The sequence below is a fragment of the Lygodium microphyllum genome, chromosome 7, assembly GCF_053477565.2.
Source record: "Lygodium microphyllum isolate KBCC chromosome 7, Lygodium_microphyllum_v1.1.10, whole genome shotgun sequence".
NCBI classification, from domain to species: domain Eukaryota; kingdom Viridiplantae; phylum Streptophyta; class Polypodiopsida; order Schizaeales; family Lygodiaceae; genus Lygodium; species Lygodium microphyllum.
Window position 1 is genome coordinate 39,339,206 of NC_141141.1, and position 23,643 is coordinate 39,362,848.

General features: G+C 41.8%; 1 protein-coding gene across 8 annotated transcripts in view; it reads left to right on the top strand.

Moving 5' to 3' along the window:
* LOC148033368 (acyl-coenzyme A oxidase 3, peroxisomal-like) overlaps window positions 1–22,851 on the top strand; it is a 39,156-nt gene extending 16,305 nt beyond the window's left edge. For 4 of the 8 annotated variants that reach the window (XM_087681278.1, XM_087681275.1, XM_087681279.1 and 1 more), the window contains 7 exons: window positions 7,577–7,712; window positions 7,807–7,926; window positions 8,112–8,369; window positions 8,601–8,705; window positions 20,751–20,852; window positions 20,974–21,041; window positions 22,579–22,851. In XM_087681278.1, coding sequence (XP_087537404.1) covers window positions 7,577–7,712; window positions 7,807–7,926; window positions 8,112–8,369; window positions 8,601–8,705; window positions 20,751–20,852; window positions 20,974–21,041; window positions 22,579–22,759 — 970 coding nt within the window. In that variant the 3' untranslated portion in view covers window positions 22,760–22,851. Of the gene's footprint in view, window positions 1–7,576; window positions 7,713–7,806; window positions 7,927–8,111; window positions 8,370–8,600; window positions 8,706–8,827; window positions 8,934–20,750; window positions 20,856–20,973; window positions 21,045–22,578 lie in introns of those variants that run through there. The other 4 variants (XM_087681277.1, XR_015691303.1, XR_015691304.1 and 1 more) reach the window with 4 other exon arrangements.
* Window positions 22,852–23,643: the final 792 nt, after the last annotated feature.

Here is a 23,643-nt window from a genome sequence, read left to right on the forward strand (position 1 = left end):
GTTAGCGCCTAGCTGCTCTCCTTGAGTTTGACACTTCGATGTGGGATTTGCATTTTGTTGCCCAGGTCACTCCCTGACATCAGAGGATTGCGGTTCACTCCCACTCCTTGACATCAGAGGATTGCGGTTTACTCCTTCGAGAGTTGGTGATCATCTTCCACATCTCCGACAGCATCAGAGGACTATGGTTCACTCCCTCGATAGCTATCCTTCACTTTCCAGTGAGTACTTTAATAGCCCACTACTCGGAGGACTGCGTTTTACTCCCTTCACCTGTGCAGATTCCTACAATTGTTGTCGCCCGATTTAGATAGGAGAGTGTAGTTATTTTTGAGCTTCGGCTTCGCTGTATTAGCTTTTCTTCTCATAGTATGATTCCGTGTATCATCACCGTGTTTTCCTTGTGTCTCTGAGTTTCTCTTCACTCTCAGTGTTTACCGCACACACTTAGTGTTTCTCCCTGCAAACCCTATTCTCTCTCTGCATCATCGCACATTTTGACATGGTATCAGAGCGTATCTATTATTTTGGCATCTATGAGGCTTTGTGCACATGTGAGCCTGTTAGATAGAAACAAGCCGTGGCCCGTAGAGCTAGAGATGTAACATTTGAAGACGACTTTGCAATAGATGACCTCTTCAAGAGAGGCAGAAGCATGGTAAAATTTCTCACAAAGAGGCTTGGAGTGCACGCTATATTTAGAGCAAGCAGTGACTTGGTTCTTTTTCCATTAGCCACTTGTTTTGCTTATATGTTTATTGTTGTGGAGAGACATGTTAGTCTATCAAAGCCTCATGAGGACGGTTGTCTCTAGAGAGTGGGCTGTATGAGATGAGAGGCATTAGCCGAAGGCTTTGACATTTATGAGAAATGTCATGGATGACACTTATTGGCAGGATACAGCTACATTGGTGAAATCTCTTACTCCCATTTACACAGTGTTGAGGATCATTGACATAGAGGGTAGCAGTCTAGGCCTCTTATACAAGTATATGGATAAGATTAGAGAGGCGCTGGACAGAAACATTCTCTCAAGATAAGTATATCAATGACAATTCATTCCAATTTCTCTTTTTAATCATATCTATAAAATATCGTAAATGTATGAGTATACGGATAAGATTAGAGAGGTACTGGACAAAAACATCTTCTTCTCTCAAGATAAGTAAGTGTATCAATGACCATTCATTCTAATTTCTCTTTTTTAATCATATCTATAATCTATTGTGATTCATTATTTATATCAATATGTGGGTGAACTTTCATAAATGTCGTAGGATGTAAGACATTTGTGTGGTGTGGAACAGGAGATGGAATTGGTTTCACAAACTGATTTATGCTATTGCACATTGCTTGCATCCTCTTTGGCATAGTGAGGATCAGTATACAAGTGAGGAGCTTGAAGAGGGGCTGTAAGATTACCTTAACAAGTGGGCTGATGGAGATGTTTCCATCATTATGCGACTTAAGGATGATCTCCTCAAGTTTTACAATCATACTCTTTCATTTACATGCCCCACTATAGAGTTACATGAGATACATCTCCAGTGTGTGTCTTGGTGGGAGAAGTATGGAAATTGTGCTTCGACTTTGGTAAGTAAACAAATTCAATGAGCACAAATAAGTATGCTGAATTTGTTTTGGTTCTTTGTTTTAGGGCTTGAGTTTAGCTAACACTTCTTGAATCCTAAATTTTGATTCCAATTTCTAATCTTATCGAAATTTGGCAAAAAAAGATGGCTATCTGTATTCTCTCACAAGATTGTGATAGTGGTCTTGCTTAGAGAAATTGGAGCACATGGGCTTTGTTTTGCATAAATAAGAGAAATAAGTTAAAGATTGCCTGGCTTGAGAGATTGGTTTTTTGCTATTGTAACTTGTGTTTGATTGAAAATTCAAGTTACACACTTGAGCCAAAGCAGGTAATGTAGATAAGATTGAGATAGAGAAGGTGAAGAACATTTCCACCATTCCAGAGGAGGAGATATACATCTACAACATGCTTTATGAGGATATTTCTGCACCTGCGGATTGGACATGGTCTAGCCATCCGTCATCTAGAGTGAGAGCTCTTCGATATGCCGTTGCTTCTACCTCCATAGCTCTAATGGTAGATGACGACGATGATGATGATACCTCCTCTTCCTCTAGCAGAGTATTGGTGCTCTTGCAAGTAACCATGAGGACGAGGCAGAGGACATGCCTTTGGATGATGCTCAGTGACTCTCATTAGATGATGAATCATGATTCATAGATTTCTACTTTCTACACTTATTGTAGTCAATCATGTTTATGGTTCATTGGCATTTGGATGAGATATTGTGATTACTTGAGTCTTGACACTTATCACTGATACATGATCATTGATACATGATACATCATAGTCATATTTAGTTTTCATGCAATGTAGTTTGTTATCGAGTATTGTGTTTTTGAGTCTATAGCTGTTCACTATTGAGTCTTCAATCTTGACATATGTTATCATCATTCATGGGCCATGGCATACTGGAGTCTTTTGTATTAGGTTCTAAGTTCTAACTTCTAAATCTTGATCTTGAAAGTTTTTTAAACTCATGGATTATGATTTTATAGTTTTACTATCTTAAATCTTTGGTAGAATCATGTATACTAATAAAAAATTTCTTCTAAATTTACATGTATACTCTATATTGTTAAGGAATTTAAGTGGTTTGGTGTAGATGTTCAACATATAAAGAATATTACCTATTTGTATATGTCTAATGTCAAAATATTCCCAAAAATAGACGTAAAATCCATTTTGCCATTTTGACCTCGGGCCAAAACTCTGTTTTGTGACTTTGAAACATGTTTTTGTTTTGTCGTTTCCAAAACTCCACGCAACTATGGCTGCTAATCATTTCAAAAATCGTATATTCTCCATGATCGGAGAGGTGATTAGTCTCACTAATTGGTCCGAATGTAGTAGTAAAGCTGGTAGGAGGGGTGTAAGCTGGACTATACGTAATGCACAAGCACTCTTCAAACTTTTCCTTTGTTATGAGACTAAAATCTAGAACTGGAGAAGAAAAAGAAGGTGAAGGTGAAGGTGAGGTGTTATCTTTCTCACCGTGTCCATAATGCCTCCTTAGGGCCTCCAATGATGGAGAAGCCTAATAAGATATCATGGGATCTCGAGAAGGTATTTGAGACATTATGAATCAGCTATGTGTTGTTTTTGTACCTCATACAAAAGCAAGCCTTCACAATATTCGTAGGATACTCTTTACAAGAGCATTGGCTCTGATACCATGTGAAGATATGCTAGGGTTTGTGTTACAATGACGTGAAATTTTGAGATGTTTTAATCTTGTTGATAACATTTGATTTAGTTATTAATCAAATGTGCAAGGTTGTTTAAGCACATGTGATGCACATGGCAGTTATTTCATAGTAACAAGCCAAGGACCCCGAGGATGTAGTGGGTGTCAAAGGCAAAAGTTGTGATAAGTTAAGCGAGCTGGGCTTTGGGAGTCAATTGGTGTCAATTTTGACCCTAGGACAATTATTTGGCGAATAAATGTTGGTGATGTCACTAAGGACTAGCATTAATTAATTAATTGATGCCAGTCTAAGGGTCAACAAACATTGAGGACCACTTCAAGTTGCAAATGGTCTACCCAATTTAATTATGGATGGATACATTTAATTTTGGTTAAGGTCAGAATGACTGAAATTAATTTTCAGGATTATTTAATTCTGAAAATTAATTAAATGGTTGGATAATGTTGAAAAATGGGTTTAGAAGGTTGCCACTTGGTAAAAATGCCCATACAAACTGAGAAAACGTTTTTGGGGCTGGGTCTTGACCATTTAATTAGTTTACAGGTTGAGAGAGAGAGAGAGAGAGAGAGAGAGAGAGAGAGAGAGCTGGTGGTCCATTGTTTGATTAGAGAATAGCAATTTGCTGTAGAAGACAGCCATTTGGGAGCCTCAACAGGCAGGGGACAAGAGGAAGTTGCCTTCCAAGGGCTGACAACAGCATTGCTGATCAGGTGACAACATTTTGGAGGTGCCTAGCAGTAGGTGATTGCATTAAATGCAGGCTAGAGCAAGCAATATGCAGAATTTAGGGTTTTCTTGCATAAAGAAAACCAGATTTCTCTCTCATCTTGTCTTTCTCTCACCTTCTCCAACCCATTCTCAGGAGATCCTAGCATTTGTTAATCATTTTGAGCAGATCTCAGCCAAATTTGGTGGACAATCGAGAGATCTCTATTGTAAACCCTAAATTTTTGTAGAAATAAAGGTTTAAAAGCCACTTAGGGACCCGTGCCAATTGGTGAAGGCATTGTACATTGAATTCAGCACCTAAAATTTATGTAATTGTCAGAAAATTCAGATGCCAGCCCATTCATTATAATTTGGGGCAGCATTTGGCCAGTTGGTGGTTGCATTTGTGCAAGTCCTGGGTGAAAAATCAAGGGGCAAGTGACCCGAATTGATTGTTGATTGTTGCTACAGCAAAGGGGCTTTTGGAACAACAAAGGAGATTGTGAATCTTAGCTTGTACTCATTCCATTATCAATCAAGTTAAAGAAGTACTGAAATGGGCACTAGTTTTGGGGCCAACAAGGTGTTCAATGTTCCAAATCAAAGTGGTAAAGTGTGTATTTTTAGTTTATGTGAAATTTATGCTTTTTGTAATTAGTACTTGATTAGGTTATTTACCTCTCTATCCGAGGAGGAAGGCTGGTTACAAGGTTCCATTGTCGAGATACCACTCAATCCCTTGATTTGTTGGGCTCAAGGCACCAGATTGCAAGCGAAAGCTTTGCGCTAGTGCTGATTTTTGCTCTCAGCTAAGAAATTACAGCAATATGTCTTTATACAGTAAGATGGAACCACGTAGTGATAATGCCTCTCAGTATGAACATCCACATGGAATGAACAAAATGCAATGCTTGATCTTGAACAAGGCACACAACATGAAAAACAAGCTGATAATGTTGGTTTAGACCAAAATGTGGGTCCTTCTAGGCCTTTAGAAGTGAATGATTAGCAAGAGGAAGAGAAATTTGATGACCAATTTAAGATCAACTGAGAATAGCAGCTAAAATGTCTATGCAATTGGTAAATGATTCTCAGTTTGATGTGCTTTTTGAACCCTTGAGGGAGGGCAGAAAATGCAAGAAGAGGAAACCATCTTTAAGAGGTTCGGGACAACAATATGCACCGAAGGAAGAGCCAATACAGCAGCATGATGTTCCAAACGTGGGTAGTGAGCATAAGCAAATGATGCCAGTAGGGTAATTGATGCATATGCAAGGTCAACTTGGAAGTGCCAATCCAATGCTTTTTGGATAGTAAGACATGCATGCAATGATGGGTAACTAGGACCGCACATGGGGATGTAGGACACAACTCCTTATGGTATGCAACAACCAGTGCCTGGTGTGCAAGGCCCAATGTATCCGGGTATGGTTGGTAATATGTAGAACCTCATGTATAGAAATGTTGGCATGATGTTGGGGAACAAAGTGGCAAGTTTTTGACAATGTATATATGTAGCCCACTATGTTTGGGACTCATGGTGTTAATGCTGGTCATGCAGATGCTCCGTATAGTGTTGGTTACGAGGACAAATACAGCTAGTAATGCATGCAACATATGGAAAAATATATCTTGGTATGGCTAGTAGTATGCAAATTCCCATGCAGTCACATCGAATGTTTTCTAATGTATATGATGCTCCTAGCATGTCAGGTACACATGAGGGGTTGGTCAATTGGATGCAATGTTGCATATTAGTTAAGTTGGAATTGTAGCAATGTGAAAGCATAAAGCATCACAATGCTTAAAGGGAAGAAAGGCCTACAACCTAGTGGAGGTTTCGAGGTAAGTAAAGTTGAGGTAAAGTTTCCATATGCTTCTTGGTGACGCTTCAACATTGTTTCACCGATAGATGCAAAGTGGATGGAAGAGGATGACTTGGCAGACCATCCTTAGTTGTTGCAACTTTATTGAGATGCCTTTCAGTGTGACAGAGGCTTGACCTCCCATACACACTTTTGAGTTATCCCTCTAGGAGTGCATCCCAGAAATATTCGAGTGTGGATCGTTTGCTACTGCAGTTTGCCTCTATGGCATTACCCACTGGACCATCTGGCCATTATATTGTGCCCTAGCTGACATTTGGATAGGGTTCTCGTGTCCTAGTGTCTCCATCTCCACCTACGGTATTGTATGGACTTATATCCATTTCGGTACCTCCGCAGCAATCGGCACTTATTGGACATCAACAACTGCCTATCCACTATTACCCCTTTCTCCTATTATCCACCACCACCACTACCATCTTATCCTCCATCTTACCCTACTTATCCCTCTTTACAAACATCTCATGGTTCTAGCTTCTCATCCGCCAAGCATACATTTAATGATAAGACTTGTTTCAACGGGTCAAACTACACCATTTGGTCAAATTTGATGAAAGACATACTCTCAAAACCTATGGGATTTAGTACAGGGATTGGTACCCCAACTTGATCCTGCACCTGTTCCATACGAGGTTGTCCACTCGCAGAAGGCTCGTAACACCTTCGCTATTGTCGAGCGCATGCAAGGCTTTTGCCCGAGTTTCACTCTTAGCTTTAACATTTCGACTTAGCATCCCAGCATTGGGGGCACTTGACTGACCACTATGTGGCTTCGGATAGGACTTGTTGCATCAATTGGGATCATGAGCTCCAAAACTTTAAAATCATAGACAAGGATGATTGGAAAGGCAAGTTGGTTGAGTATCGGCGTCTCCTTGTTGACCTCCTCTGATGATCAAGTTATCGTGTTTCTTAATAAGCTAATAAGAAAATATTTCCATTTTGTGTAGCAGGTGATTTCACAACCTCAGATACCCACATTTTATGAATTTGAGTGTTAGTTGTTGTGTTACGCATGATTGGTCGATCAATTTCATAACGCATCCTCGATAGAGGGGGCTCTTGTTGCATCTTCTTAAAGGGGGCAATAGGGCAAGGGCAACAAATCAAAATCAAAGCAAGGCTAGTGAATCCCAAGGAACCACTCAATCTCCTCTTAAACCTTGATGGTAGAATGTACCTAAGAAGAATAAGTATTGTCAACATTGTTAAAAGGCTGGCCATTATGATAAGGAGTGTCGATCTAAGGCAAGAGGCACACAACCAAAATCCAAGAATCAGATTTCCACACCCGAGTTGGGTAACCTCCAGCAGGGGACGCGGGATGATGGCAAAGGGGCTAAGAGGGATCGGCTCATCTCCCTAATGTGTAGAGTGAGGATGCAATCCAAACCTCCTCCCTCCCTTGAGCAAAGAACACGTGTTGAAATGGGAGGTGATACTTGCATTAGCCAACAACAATAAGGCATGATCTCTATGAGTCTTGGGATCTAGTTTTGGACCTTTGTGCAAGTAGTTGAAATATGAGTGTTCTATATGTGATTCAATAGTCTTTGAAGTAAAGTAGATTGATGCTTTTCTGGCTATAATAACATTTTGGTGTCTTCTAACTTGTTCCTAGAAGAAAAATGCTGCTGCTTAGATGCTTTACATGGGATGATTTTCTGTCAATTTTTAAGGTATGCAATGAGCTTTGCGGCAAACGAGCTCAAAGAAATATTTTTGAAGCAGAAAGATGTAGATACAAGGTTTCTTCACATGATAGCTAGTGGCTATAAGGCAATGCTCACATGGCATAACATCAAAACACTACAGGTAAGATGGGGTTTACCATCTTGGAATGATGTGGATGTAGTCCAGGATTAATGTTTGAAAGCTAGAACTGGATATGCCTATTTTGATTTTGCAGGAGTGTCGTGCAGCTTGTGGAGGTCAAGCTTTAAAATCAGAAAATCGAATAGGGTGTTTGACAGCTGAATTTGATGCACAATTAACATTTGAAGGTGATAATAATGTTCTCATGCAACAGGTAAGGTTACAGCTATTTATGTTTTAAATATTAGAAAGTCAGATACTGATAGCCAATGAAAACACATATGTAGTAATGCCATGTTTATGCAATAGGTAGGGCTGAGAATTTATCTACATGCTAGAACGGATACTTGAAAGAAAATTTAAATCTTGAATTAGCTTGGGGTTTTTCAATCATTGAAGGTGAGCAAGGTTTTGCTATTGGACTACATGATGTCACAAAAGAAAAAAGGAGCTGTTGAAGTTCCATATTTGGAACATTTACTAGGTTTTGCCCCGGCCAGTCTAATCTCCTCTGAAAGTTCAGTTTTACGAGATGCAGATTTTCAAGTAAGTACATCTTTTGATTTCCCAGTTCAAGGCTATTTAATATACACTAGGTTTTGCCCGGCCAGTCTAATCTCCTCTGAAAGTTCAGTTTTACGAGATGCAGATTTTCAAGTAAGTACATCTTTTGATTTTCCAGTTCAAGGCTATTTAGTAGGTATATTGAAGTCAGAGCATCTGTAATTAGTATGCAATTGCTATAATGGTATCTGTGAGTCACTGATTTAGTCTTGCACCTTGCTAATGATCAGTTCTGTTTATAGTCCGCTTTGAGTGCCTATGTTTGGGACTCTTCACACTTTTTTATTGGACTGATGCCTATATACCTGCTGATTATGTGTGCAGATTTGTATATTCCATCTTCGAGAACAAGACCTTTTGCTCAAATTATGGAATGAAGTACATTGTAAACTCAATGAAGGAGCGTCTCTAAGTGAGGCTTTGACCACAGTATGTGCGAATTTCGTAGACATTGGTTGCTTCTCCATTCATGTTCATTGAAAGTTTAGAATGTCTCATAGCTTATGGTGCATGCTTTTTGGAAAAACTTGTGTAACCCTTGACTTACATAGATTGGATCTGCAAAGAACTGAGAGAGTCAAAGAGAAATCACTTTGTCATGGAAAATTCACGAATCCTCGGAACTTAACCAACCAACAAAACACAAAACAATGTAAGGTACTGCTCTGTCTAGGCTAAGGGAGGGTAACCTTTGATAGTCAACTAGGTTCCTTATACCTAACAATGCCAAATGAATTTCTAGGATATATGGATTTAGTCGATCAGCTGAATTCAAATTCTATCTCACAGTGGAACTTTAAGGCTCTGACCCTAGAATTGAGCGTTGAGGCTTCCTACAGTCTTTGCAAAGTCATCCTATGGCTATCTAGTCTCTATGAATGCTGTATCCTTGGGGCTAGTTGATGTATTGTGAAAACAATCGAATTCCACACTTGGTTCAAGGACAATACAACTTTGCAAAGTCGTCCTATGCTTATCTAGTTTCTATGATGTCAAAAAATAACAAGTATACTTTGATACCATGTCAAAATAAGCGATAGTATAGGGAGATAGTAGGATTTGCGGGGAGTAACACAGAGTGTGTACGGCAAAGACTGAGAGAGAAGAGAAACTCAGAAACATAAGAACACGGTGATGATGCATTGAATCATGCTATGAGAAGGAAAGTTGATATAGTGGAGCCGAAGCTTAGAAGATAACTGCACTGTCCTGTCTAAATTAGACGGCAACACCTATGGAAAATCTGCACAGTGAAGGGAGCAAATGCAGTCCCCTAGGCAGTGGGCCATCGAAGTAATCACTCAAAGGTGAAGGACAACTGTTGAGGAAGTGAAACGCAGTCCTCTGATGCCGTCGGAGATGTGGAAGATGATCACCAGCTGTCGAGGGAGCGAACCACAATCCTCTAATGCCGGGGAGTGACTTGGGCAGCAAAACGCAAATCCTAGAGTGTCAGAGCTGTCAAATGTAGGGAGAGCAGCCCAGATGCTAATGCTAGGTGAATAATGATGACACCGAATGATGGAGGATGAGTTGGGCTGCAAAAACGCAGGTACTAGCAGTCTCCATGACAGAGGAGTGATGTGAAGTGATGGAGGGGTCAATCTGCAAAAATGTAGGTCCGAGCAGCCCCATGTGATGGACGACTGACGCTAGGTGATGGAGGAGGAGCCATGCTACAAAAATGTAGGTCCCAGCATCCTCTATGACAGACGAGTGATGCCAGGTGATGGAGGAGGAGCCAGGCTGCAAAAACGCAGGTCCCAACAGCCCCAATCATGGATGATTGATGCCAGGTGATGGAGGAGGAGCTAGGCTATAAAATGTAGGTCTCAGAAGCCCTTGTGATAGACGAGTGATGAAATCACTGATGCTCTGTGATGTAGATTGTCGCTAGAGGCTAGGATGCCGACGCCAAGCTGGAGATGATGACGCCAAGCAAGGAGATCTCCACATTGAAAAACGTAGGTGATGTGAAAAGATGACGTACCAGCGAGACAGTAGAGTTGGCAGGGAGGAACACGGAGTGAACTCGGCAAACATGGAAAAGAGAAGAGAAGAGAGAAGAAACTCTAATGAATGGAATGATGAAGTTTTGAATCATGGAGTGAATGTGATACAAGGGAACAAGAGTGTTGTAGCACAAGAAAGATGATGATGATAGCCACGAACCACGAACCGCAATGTTCTCTTGAAGGGGTGTGAGGGTAGTGGAGAGGCTAGAGAGAAGAGATGATGGACTGAATGAATTAGCCGTGAGGAATGAATGAGAGAGTGGCGTATAAATAGGCACAAACAGTCTAGGATGGCGCCCCTTTTTGGGGCTGCAAACCCTAAACGCAAAACGCAAAAACGCAAAAACGCAAACTGTGGGTGAAGGGTGAAGGGTTTCTCAACACCCCCTCTCAAGCCCAAAAAGGGGAACAAGAGAAGAGTGAGGTGGAGATGCAATGCTACATGCTGAAGAATGCTCATGCAGTAGGTGCCACTTGGACAGTGTCCCTCATGGGAAAATTGTTCACGTTGCCCGAGCGCCCTAGTACAAAGATGATGAAAACATGCAATGCATAGGAAGAATGTCGGACTTTGTGTGGTACCGAGAACCATAAGGATATGCACGTACTTGATCTCGGGAGGTGGCTCTAGAAAGAAGAGGTGGCACAAGAATTGCCTGGTGGAAGACGCATATACTCTGGGGGATGGGGAGCAAGGGTCGAAGTCGGCAAGCATTGGTGGTGTGTCTGGTGATGCCATAGTAGGAGCACCCAGTAGTCTGGTCATCTATTGGTAAAGAAGCCATGGATACTAGTGTGCCTTGCTGAAGAAGCAAGAGGTCAGCCACCCTGAACCACGAACCGCAGTGCCCACCTCAAGGGGTGTAAGGGCAGTGTGAAGCATTAACCGCAATGTTCGCCTCAAGGAGTGGGAGGGTAGTGAAAGGGCTGGAAGGGAGCTGCTAGTGGGAGGAGGATGTGACCAGCAGTAAGAGACTGAAATCTGCAAAAACGAGATTGTTTTTTGAATGGAGAGTGATCAGCAAGTGTCGCTCTGCTGTAAACAATTGTAAACTGCGGGTGGAAGATTGGAAATAGGTGCTAGGTTGTAGATGACACCAATGGGCAACTGAGACTGCGATATCCTCCGCGAAAGGGGTGTGGGCAGCAAGCTGAAAACACCTAAAACCTGCAAAAACGAGATTTTGATGCAGCAGAAGAAGAGAAGTGGATGCTGAATCCACCACCAGTCTTTGCCTTCACTGGAGTGGAGAATCTTTGCCATTGTTTGAGCAGATCTAGCTCTGATACCATGTTAAAAGATGGCGTACTAGCGAGATAGTAGGGTTGGCGGGGAGGAACACAGAGTGAACTCGGCAAACGTGGAGAAGAGAAGAGAAGAGAGAAGAAACTCTAATGAATGGAATGATGAAGTTCTGAATCATGGAGTGAATGTGATACAAGGGAACAAGGGTGTCGTAGCACAAGGAAGATGATGATAGCCATGAACCATGAACCGCAATGTCCTCCTGAAGGGGTGTGAGGGTAGTGGAGAGGCTAGAGAGAAGAGGTGACGGATTGAATGAATAAGCCGTGAGGAATGAATGAGAGAGTGGCCTATAAATAGGCACAGACAGTCTAGGATGGCGCCCCTTTTTGGGGCTGCAAACCCTAAATGCAAACCCCAAACGCAAAAACGCAAACTGCGGGTGAAGGGTTTCTCAACAGGTGAAGGTGGAGCCTAAAGGAGAAGGGTGCTTACGCCAAGTAGATGATGGTGATGCCAAGTGGAAGATGCTCCAAATGCAAAACCTGATGTTGGAATAGGGCGCTTGAAGTAGAAGAGGAAGGGTGAAGGTAGTGTCTGATGGAGGAAGAGGGGTAAAGAATGATTGAAGAGTGGTGGGGGTGGTGAAGAACGACTGAGGAGAGTGATGATCGAAGAAGGTAGTGAAGAATGAATGAAGTGATTGCTTATTTATAGGCATAAGCTGTCTAGGGTGGCGTACCACTATGTGGGCGCCCATTGAAAAAGTGGCCAAAATGTGGACACCAGCCCTTTTTGGGGCTGTCAGTGTGAAACTCTAAATGAAATGTATAAACTAAAGAAGTGGTTTCTCAATATCCCCTCTCATGCCCAAAAAGGGATGAAGAAAGAGGAGCGAAGATAGATATGAAGAAAATGTAGAGGATCATGGAGATCCAAAATTTAAAGCATGATGTTTGGGGGTGTGCATACATTAAATATTCTCTTCCAAATTTGTTTTCATAGCTAGCATGATGTGTGGATACATTAAACATGCAATTCCAAATTTATTTTCATAGCTAGCATGATGTGTGGAGCTGTGTGCATACATTAAACATGCTCTTCCAAATTTGTTCTCATATCTAGCATGATATAGAGCCTGGAGGTACTATGTATGCATTGTGCATGCTAGTCTTCCAACTAAAAACTAATTCTGGTCAAGCTCTAATTCTGGTTTGAATTGCTGAATCCCTAGGTATGTGATTGTATCTTACTCTAGGTATGTGATTTTAGTATCTTTCAAGAGGGTATTTTCCAAAACCTTTTTTGATGCTCTCAATGAGCAAAATAGAGGAGTTCAAGCTCTAATTCTGGTCTGAATTATTGAATCTATGGGTCAAGCATTGTTGAATCCTCTCTCAAATTGCATGATTCCTAAAAGGTAACCTGTAGTAAGGTATAGCAGAGGGGATGAATTACAGAATCTGACTCCACCTAGGGAGAGAAGCCACTAACTCCGTAACTACATGCTAGAAGGAATTCTAAGGCCTCGTCATCAAGTCGCGGCTGGAACCTACAAGGCCTCGAGCTAGGCGGTCTCTAAAGATCCTGGGTATCAATAGGAGAAACGACTGCTTGAAGACAGCCGTTCCCAATGAGTAAATGGAGGCTGACAAACTTTAGGATGAGTAGGTGCCTCCCTAGAGGGTGGAGACGTAGGGGCCCTCTTTGAAGCCGAAGAAGTAGAAGCCCCCTTTAAGGGCAAAGAGAGTACATCCCCCTTTGAAGCCACCTCTGTGAGAGGGAATCTAAAAACTTATGGATCACGGACTCCAAATCATCTAATGACGAAGGAAGTGCAACTGATCATCCCGAAGAAGGTATCTGGTTATTGAAGTGGTCAAAGAACTCCCACAGGTGGCCTCTCGAACCTGAGTAGTCGAAGGTGGGGAAAAGCAAGGCTCAGGTTGGAGCCAAGGGTGGGCAACGGTTGCTGTCGCTTAGTGGAGCGGATTGTGGAGCCGAAGTAAAGGAGGGTGTTGAACAATCACTATCTCTCGAAGGAGTAGACTGCTAAGGGGACGATAGCCAACAATCATTCTCTCTCAAGGGAGCGTACTGCAGAACCGTGGGTTGTTGAGGTGGCATTCTTGAAACCCTAGAAGAAGTAGAAGCAACCTCTATAGCGCATTGCGACGGTTGTGATGAGGCCGTGGTACCAGTCAATCCTCTTGTGGCTCAAAAGGGCTTAGTTCACATTGGATGTGTCTTATTGCCTTGAGCATAAAAATCTAAAAGCCAATATTGAATAAACTTTGTGGCCGAGAAGGGATAGGTGGCACAATGAGTACCTGGGGGTAGACGCATATACTCTAGTGGGGTAGGGAGCAAAGGGTGGGTGGGAGAGGAAGAGAAAGGTATCTTTTTCTCTTGGTGATGCAATGGAAATGAAGGGGGAATTAGTAGATGATGCCAAACCCGCAACCTGTCTTTGCCTTCTTTGATGAAGATGGCCTTTAGCTCTTTGAGCTCTCGCACTCTAATACCATGTCAAAAAATAACAAGCATGTTCTGATACCATGTCAAAATAAGCAATAGTGCAGAGGGATAGTAGGGTTTGCGGAGAGTAACGCAGAGTGTGTATGGAAAAGATTGAGAGAGAAGAAGAACTCAGAAACACAAGAAGAACATGGTGATGATGCATTGAATCATGCTATGATAAGAAAAGCTAATACAGTGGAGCTAAAGCTCAGAAGATAACTGCAATGTCTTGTTTGAATTAGGCGGCAAAACCTGTGGGAAATGTGCACAATGAAGGGAGTGAAACGTAGTCCTTCGGGCAGTGGGATATCGAAGTAATCACTCGAAGGTGAAGGGCAGCTGTCGAGAGAGCGAGCCACAATCCTTTGATGCTGGGGAGTGACCTGGGCAGCAAAACACAAATCCCAGAGTGTCGAAGCTGTCAATCGCAGGGAGAGCAGCCTAGATGCTGACACCAGGTGGATATTGATGACGCCGGATGATGGAGGATGAGTTGGGCTGCGAAAACGTAGGTTGCAACAGCCCTTGTGATGGATGACTGACGCTAGGTGATGGAGGAGGACCCAGGCTACAGAAACACAGGTCCTAGTAGCCTCTATGACAAACAAGTGAGTCTAGGTGATGGAGGAGGAGCCATGCTGCAAAAACGCACGTCCTTGCAGCCCTTGTGATGGACGACTGACACCAAGTGATGGAGGAGGACCCAGGCTACAAAAACATAGGTCCCAACAGCCCCTTTGATAGACGAGTGATGAAATCATTGATGCTCGGTGATGTAGACTGCTGCCAGAGGCTATGATAGTAACACCAAGCTGGAGATGATGATGCCAGGCAAGGAGAAGATCTCCATATTGAAAAACATAGGTGAAGGTGGAGCTTGAAGGAGAAGGGTGCTGACGCCAAGTAGATGATGGTGACGCCAACAAGTGGAAGACACTCCAAACGCAAAACCTGATGTTGGAATAGGGTGCTTGAAGCAAAAGAGGAAAGGTGAAGGCAACCACGAGCCACGAACAGCAATGTCCTCAAGGGGTGTGAGGGCGGTGGAAGGGGCTAATGAGAGAAGGGAAGGGTGTCTAATGACGGAGGAAGAGGGGTGAAGAATGACTGAAGAATGGTGGGGGTGGTGAAGAAAGACTGAGGAGAGTGGTGATTGAAGAAGATAGTGAAGAATGAATGAAGTGATTTCCTATTTATTTATAGGCATAAGCTGTCCAGGGTGGTGCACCATTGTGTGGGTGCCCACTGAAAAAGTGGCCAAAATGTGGACACCAACCCTTTTTGGGACTGTCAGTGCGAAACCCTAAATGAAGTGTATAAACTAAAGAGGCGGTTTCTCCATTGGGGCCAATGGATGTATTGTGAAAACAATTGAATTTCACACTGGGCGCAAGGATAGTACAACTTGTGTCTTCAGTTAGAAAAGCATGGCCATCACTTTGTTTGCCTAAAACAGAATGGTTAGGGTTCTGGCTTGTTTGGGTCCCTTTAAATTCTAACATTACTAACATTAAGTATTGGAAGACTACTTGCATTATCAAGTCCACCCATCCTTAGAAATGAATGTTAGGGTCATGATCTCCCACTTTCCACGTAATACAACCATAGAGTTCTCTTACTCCGTTATAATCTAAAGTCATGTTAGAGAGCAAAACAAGTAGTGGAATAATGAAAGCTACAAGGTCAATGAAAGAGGTTGCACAAGATGAAATTGGGAATAGGAATCCATGAGGATCAAGAGTATAGTGGTTGAGCACTAGCTTGCATATTGCACAAGCTCCCTCTCTGCAAGTACAAGAACAAACAACTGTGGCCACACTCCCTCCTTTGGCAGCCCATGAACTTGGATATGACCCTTCTAACACCCTCTCTCAAAAGGATAAGTGAACAAGCAAATAACAAGAACACCTAGGATGCACTATGGATACTCTAGCAATGTATGTTCGTCTATGTGTGAAATAATTGCACGCTTAATTGATGGAGAATGGAAGATAGAATTAATTGATGCACAATGATACTCAATCACAAAATGAGAGGCAATGTATTGATGATTGAAAGACAGTACAATGCTCAAGGTGACCAAAATGAATAATGACCGTTATGTGCTAGTGATGCACAAAGTGCCTTTTTATAGTAAATCTTAACTCTAAATGGCTTAATTGTCATATGAAACCCTAACCCTAAAGTCATTGAGGGTTTGCATTTAATGACAGTTTAAATGCCTAGGGAGCCCCGATCATGGATCAAAGGGCATTAATGCATAGCCCATGAGATGGCCTACAAACTCCCCTCCATGGAATGGATGGACTAATCTAGGAGCAATAATAGAATCCTTGAAAATAGTAGGCTTTGAACCTATCAATCGAACCTCTTTGATGTGGAATGTGTGGAAGTAGAGGATGATTAGCATGAAGCATTGCTGATTTTTGATCAGGAAGCTTGTTTTTGGCTTTAGGTTTTCCCTTTTGCCAAGGATGGGTGAAAAAGGCTTGATCAGTCGCCAAAGTAGCATTGTAGAGATGGCTTTGCTCTTCCTGTGTGGTTGATGATATACATAACTTGATTGCCCATAGTTACTAACCCCAAAGTGGTTGCAAAGCTTGGATAAGCTTCATGGTAGACCATTCAAAGTGATAGAAACAAGCTGATTATCTGGCACTAGTTCATCAAGATTTAATAATTGCTGTCCAAGATCTTTGATGCTAGTGAGATAGGTATCCATGTTACCTCCTCCTTCCATTCAAACATCTTCCAATTGCTTATGTAAGCAAGTGACTCGTGCTTCATTGTGCACTTGATACAAGGAAGCAAGCTGATCCCATGCATCCTTGATTGTCTTGCATGATACCTCTCTTTATTAATAGGGCGATTAAGGCATGCACTTGGGCAACTTGGCCGTCCCATTAGATTTACTATTTATTGGGAGCCACTGTAGAAGAGGAAAAGGATTCGGCATCATGAGAGCCACCTCTCGATGTGGAGGCAGGATGTGGTGCTGGTGTTTGAGAAGCCAGCCTTTGCTTGGTGCCATTCACAACACTCACCCACAACTTCATGAGATATGTTCGAACAGTGAATCTCTTAGTCACAAGGGCACCAATAATGTGGTGAAATGAGAAAGGATAATTACTCTTAGGTTAGTTTGGTTGGGAGAGAGAGCAAAGGGAGTGTGAATGCTTGCACAAAACTCCATTGTGCAAACATGAAAGAGCTCTTTAATCAACAACCTTCAAACATTTCAGATGAACTCTCAAGAGAAAAACAAGTACGTGGGAACTTTGAGAAATGTGTCAACATAGGTAGACAATGATGACAAGTAATGTGTGGAATGTAGTGTTTGACAACCATCATACGAGCTTCTAGCTCAAGGAAGTCAGAAAAATACAAGTAGAAGGTCAATGCCATAATCGGCCACCAACATCAGCACACGATATGAATAGAGCCTACTGCCAATAGAGAGAGAGAAGCTACGACAACAAATGTAGAATCAATGATAGCACAAATACCATTGCTAGTCAAAACTCAAGCCCAATGTTAGGTAATGTCACATGCAACAGCTAATACAATAGTGAAGGAAACGCAGGCAGACATTACCAAGTGCACAACTCATAGACTTGCCACACATGCAACTTTCTAAAACACACACAGGAGCATATCTCTGTCAGAATACTTGAAACAACAGATATCATGTTAGAAGTGCGCAACACGCAGTGGAATAATGAAAGATTGATGAAAGAGGTTGCATGAAATGAAATTGCGAATAGAAATCAACAATGAGAATCAAGAGTACAATGGTTGAGCGCTAGCTTACACATTGCATAGGCTCTATCTCCCCCCACCAAGAATTTGCAAGTATATGAATGACTATGGCCATGCTCCCTCCTTTAATAAACAAAAATGAAGGAGTTGTCCTATGACAAGATAGGTAAAGAGGCTGTCCACAAATTAGGGTATAGGTACCCATGATATGACCACTAGTATCAAAACAATAGTGCACCAATGAATAGTTGCTTTAACTTGTAAAAGAAAATTGTTCATTTTAGTTTTCTAAGCGGTTTATACTACTGCAGTTTGACACATGAAACTAGCTTCCTTCATTAATTTCTTGTCTAAGTGCATCCTTCCAACCCTTTATTGGCACATTAGTGGTAGCATTCTTATCCTAGGTTGTGGGAGGTATTTACTGTCAGAGTGCAGCGAATGCAGAAGTGCATGATTGGACTGAAAGAGAGAGAGAGAGAGAGAGAGAGAGAGAGAGAGAGAGAGTATAAAATTTGGGAAGAGGATAAAAAATTTTGGAGAGAGAAGGAGACGGGAGAGAGAAAATAAAAACTTGAGAGAGTGAGAGAGAGAGAGAGAGAGAGAGAGAGAGAGGAGAACACTGAAGACTGCAGTGAATGTATGTTGAATACAAAAGGCACTATGTACAAAAGGCTGTGAGGAATATCCAGCCGGAAAACTCTCTCTCAATTTGCACAAAACACAAGTGAGTGTGACTGGGGGCAGGCCTGCCCTAAACAGGGCAAAAATGATACAAAAAACAATCAGATCGGCCTGTCTAAAACTGGCTGACCAGAACTGGCCAACTGGTCATAAATGCTGCACCTGCAGCTGCCTGCCACGTGGCATTGCTGCCCGACCTGCCTGTTCTGCCTGCTCTGGACGGCCTGCCCTGATCGCTGCCTAAACCTCGTGATTGCCCAAAACTGCTGCCCAAATTGCTCTTGTACATGGTGATGCTGCATAAACTGCCCTTATCTCCCCTGACCATGTCAGTGCTTGTCCAGGAGGTGACTGAACCTCTAATTACCCCTCTCAGATTCTGGATGCGGCATAAGGCTGAGGGATTTGGAATGCTGATGAAGAGTGTTATGAGAAGTGCCTTGATAAACAAATCTGCCACATAATACATGTCTTACGATACTTTGGATCAATGGTCCTGTCCAAGATCTTGTCACGAATGAGGTGATATTTTATCTCGGTATGCTTCGTCCTCACATGAAATATAGGATTCCGTGTCAAGGCTATGGAACTCTTGCTGTTGCATAGTAGTGTGATAGCCCTTGTCTATGAATAGCCAAGCTCCTCCAACAGCCTTCGAGGCCAAATGGTCTTACAAGTGGTAGAACAAGTCATTTGGTACTCAGTCTTTGTGGAAGAAAGGGAAAATGTAGGCTACTTCTTGCTACTCCAAGAAATTGCACTTGTACCGAGAAGAAAATAGTGGCGTGTTGTCGTGGTACTCAGTCTTTGTGGAAGAAAGGGAAAATGTAGGCTACCTCTTGCTACTCCAAGAAATTGCATTTGTACCTAGAAGAAAATAGTAGCCTGTCCGAGTTTGAGTTTGTCTGGCCTCGTAACATCAAAACCGAACCACCTGCACAAGATCGGAGGTCCCCTTCAGAAATTGCAGTATCCTAAAGGCAGCCCGCCAATGAACCTTCTTGGACTCATGCACAAATCTTGCAAGCAAACCAGCTGGAAATCACAAGTCAATCCTAGTATTCAAAAGCCAAATGAACAATCCAATCAATTGTGGATATTTGGAGGCATTTTCTGTTGGCGAATCAACATGAGCGGAAGCCTTCCAATTTGGATCCATGGGAGTAGAAATGGTTTGGCACTCCATCATCTCAAAAGTAGTCGAGCTCATGCACATATTTCTGTTGGGAGAGAAAGATCCCCCTCTCAGTTTGCCATATCTTATCTGGGCATGGTCACCTATCAAAATGAGATCATCCACATAAAGCACAAACACAAGATATCCTTCTTCCACCTTGAATTTGTTGCACTTCTCGGGTAGTTCCCCTTTGACTTGGAAGACGCAGACTTCCTCCCCTTGATTACTGAGTCATCTTCATTGCTAGACGTGATGGGAACACAATCTGCTCTGAAAGCTAAAACCATAGCCTTGTCAACAGTTCTCTTGCTTATCCCTTCTCACAATCAGGTCTACATGCCTTCAATGTCGCACAGGTCCAACTAGCCCTCCTAATCAGCAAATGACACGTTCTTTAGCCCACTTCAACTGTAGCTTGATGAGCAGCCCTCCTGCTCACACTCAAACACTGGAAATGCAGCTCCTCGTTGCAAGCTGAAACTGCTCTTCGGATCTGTCCAACTTTCCTATAGCCCATTGCTCTAATACCATGTTAGAGTGCAGTGATGCAAAAGCCAATGCACGGGCCGAGATGAAGTGTTGAATGCAAGAGAGAGAGAGAGTATGAAGAAGATCAATGCTGAATACTGAAATTTGAAGCAGAATATGTACAAGTGTGAGCACCAGATGTATGGCGATCAAAAGACCTCACAAATCTTTTAGATAGAATGTGTACTGGACAATGATGCTTGCAACCTAGTTATAGGTGATCACACCAGCAAGGTTGTCTTTCAGCTGTCCAACCTGCCCATTGCCCCTTTCCGTGCTCCTGTCCAACTGTGCCTGCCCACCGATTTCTAAACTGCCTGTTGCGTGCTTGCCGGGCTGTCTGCCTGTCCAACCATACAGAAGCTGACCCTCTTAACACTCCATCCTTCAAACTCTGGCAGGGCATATTGATTTGATGGGCACAATTCACAAAGATGTGAAAGAAAAATCATCTGATATTATCCTATATAAACCTTTAATGAAATGAAAGTCTAGTTGTGATTTATGTGAGGAACTTTGATTCATCATTACTTCATTATCTGCAGAGCTATCAAACTGCTGGGGATTTGGGCCAGGCTTTCTCTGAAAAGGCTGCATTGGAAGCATGCATACGGGCAGAGACCACTGCATCAGATGACCTTATGAAGGTTTGCATTGTTGGCATTTGGGGGTGGTGCTTGCCTATTGGTGCCTAAAAAGAATCCAACCAAGATTTTAAACAGGCAGGGCCAGCACTGTGCTAATCTTTACAAGTTTTTCTGTTTACAGCTTCTTTTGGGGAAGTTGAGATCTCTCTATGTGCTTAGTTGCATTGATGGCAATCCAGTTTTTCTAAGGTAATACGTGATATGCTGCTTTCTTGTTCAAATTATGCAGTCAACAGGAGCTCTGCCAATTGTATTACTAGTTGCAACTAAAAGATGGTGTTTTTCCAAGTTGTCGAGAGGTTTTACAAAGTCTTCAAACAATAGACCAATGCTTTTGTAGAACTTTCAGAAGCTATTTTGATTTGACTTCAAGTAGATTCTTCTCTCCCTAACAGTAGTGTTCTGGAGGATTGCCAAAATACTTTACCTTCTTGGAAGGTATTGCATTCCACCTTGAACAAGTGCTAAAAATGTGCCAATATTCCCACATAATAAGATGACTGATGAAACAGAAAACTTGTAGTAAAAACATAGGCCTTTAAAGCTCTTCCTTCATGACTGTAGGTTGAGTTCCCATGATAACCAGGGGCAAAATCAATCTGGATACAAGAATGAACTCCTCCTTCACAACTAAAAAAAATCTGTGTATCTGCCTGTCAATTTGTACATTAAAGTGTTGAACACAATATGAAAAAAATCTAGCTGCATTAGCATTAAATCAATGCACAACTGCAATTCTTAGTTGTGAACATCAGCTGAGGAACCTGTGGGTCACATTTTTGTGTTCCTGCTGGCAACAGAACATCAAACTGAAGTTATCTTGTTGATTCTCCACTCCTATTTGATGCTTTTATGAATGAGCTGTACATGTACATGCTGCAACAAAGCCTATCAGTGGACGAGTAATAAATCTTAAGGACCATACCTTGAGCCTCCACCATATGAGCGGCACTTATTGTGGATGTAATATTTGTGGAGTAGTCTCTGTTGTGGCCTGGTTCACTTCAGATAAAGCACTTCCATAAGGACCAGAAATCATAACATTGAAGTCACTGATGCGGTTAAGAGACTACAGGGTTTCTAGAACTTCTTGAGAGCATATTCACAGGCAAAAAGATTAAAATTGAGCTTGTCTAGTGAGATTGTCAAATCCATAGTGGATCTGACCGACTCCAATCTATGGTCCATTATGTGTGACTAGGCTGGTAAGAAGATAAGAAGCCAAGACATGAAATTTTTGTGAGACTACTGTCGTGTTTCTTTGTTTGCAACATTTTTAAACTAGAACCTCGGTATTGCTGGATCCAGACCATGAGCTTCACATTTCTGACAATAGCATTCTACTCTCTCATTACCTCAAAGAAACACATCCATTATTCACATCCACATCCCCAGTGCACACAGCCTGAGCCTCAGTCTATTCTCTATGCACTCATCACTACATAGAAATATTAGTGTCTATTCTCTATGCACTCATTACTACATAGAAATATTAGTATCTGTTATTTGCATCGACATGTCTTTGGACATCAAGCTTGTTCATTCCTACAAGAATATGCAAGATGGAAGGTACAGAAGTACACATGTTTGCATGTAAGCTTGTCCCATTGAAAGACTAACGGTTTAAAAAACTTCTGAATGGTTGTCATTGTACTCCAAAAGTTTTAGTACAGTTTCCAACCAGTTAGGATTCTTTCTGAATGGTTTAGCTTGTTTGCTTTTGCAGAAATCAATATTTATTCCGTGAGCAATGCATGGCCATACAACAGGAGATCGTGCTTCTCTGCGCTGAAGTACGACCACATGCCTTGACATTAGTTGAATCATTTGGTATTCCTCATCAGTTACTTGGGCCAATAGCATTTGATTGGATTGAATGCAATGCTTGGAGTTACGCAGTCAAATAGCCATATTTCAAGTCCGAACTCCCAACTGTACAATAATCCTAATAACAAGACATATAATCATAATCATTTCTCTCACTGATATTTTCTGTGAAGTACACCTACTGCATGTATTGAGTTTTTGACTTGGATAGAGTGCCTGTATGTCTGGAAATTCCTCGTTCTGTCATCCTCTTTTATATCTTGTTGAAGCAATAACTATATTTAGGGTCATGCTTACTTTTGGCCAGCCCTTGCAATTATGTGCATTATTGAGATTACTATATCGAGATTACATTGTTAACTTGTCACCTCTCTCATCTTCTTTTGCAACAATTAGGAAGAAAGCCCTCTTCCCAATCTGATGATGGACATCGTAGAGAATTGATTATAGCTTTTGAGTAATTTGTTAGTTCGGAGTAAGCATAGTCTTAGTTGTTATTCTTAACTATGGTTTTCTGTTGAGGCAAAAAAGGAAAATAGAACCCAAATATTTCGTTTGATTTATAATGCTTTACAAATCCATATAAAACAGGTCTTAACACTGACACTGAGCATGATGGTTTGCATCAATTTACCACGATCAATGAGACTATACTAACGTTTTCCCCCCTTATTCTGTGGACCATTGGAATGCTTTCTTTGTTCTCTTAGACCAATCACTAACTAGCTTTATCAAAGTGGTGAAAGGAACCTATTACTCATTGGCGGCATTGTTTTTAAATTGGAATTCACCAAGTGAGTTTTGAATGGTCCTTGCATTAGGATATTAAGTACATGTGAGTAAGCTTTGAATGACAACAAAAAAAGGCTTAGGTCCTTGCATTAGGACATTAAGTACAAGTGATTAAGCTTGGATAGTCATTCACCTTGGATATGGGCAAAGACGCATACATTGTATTAGACTT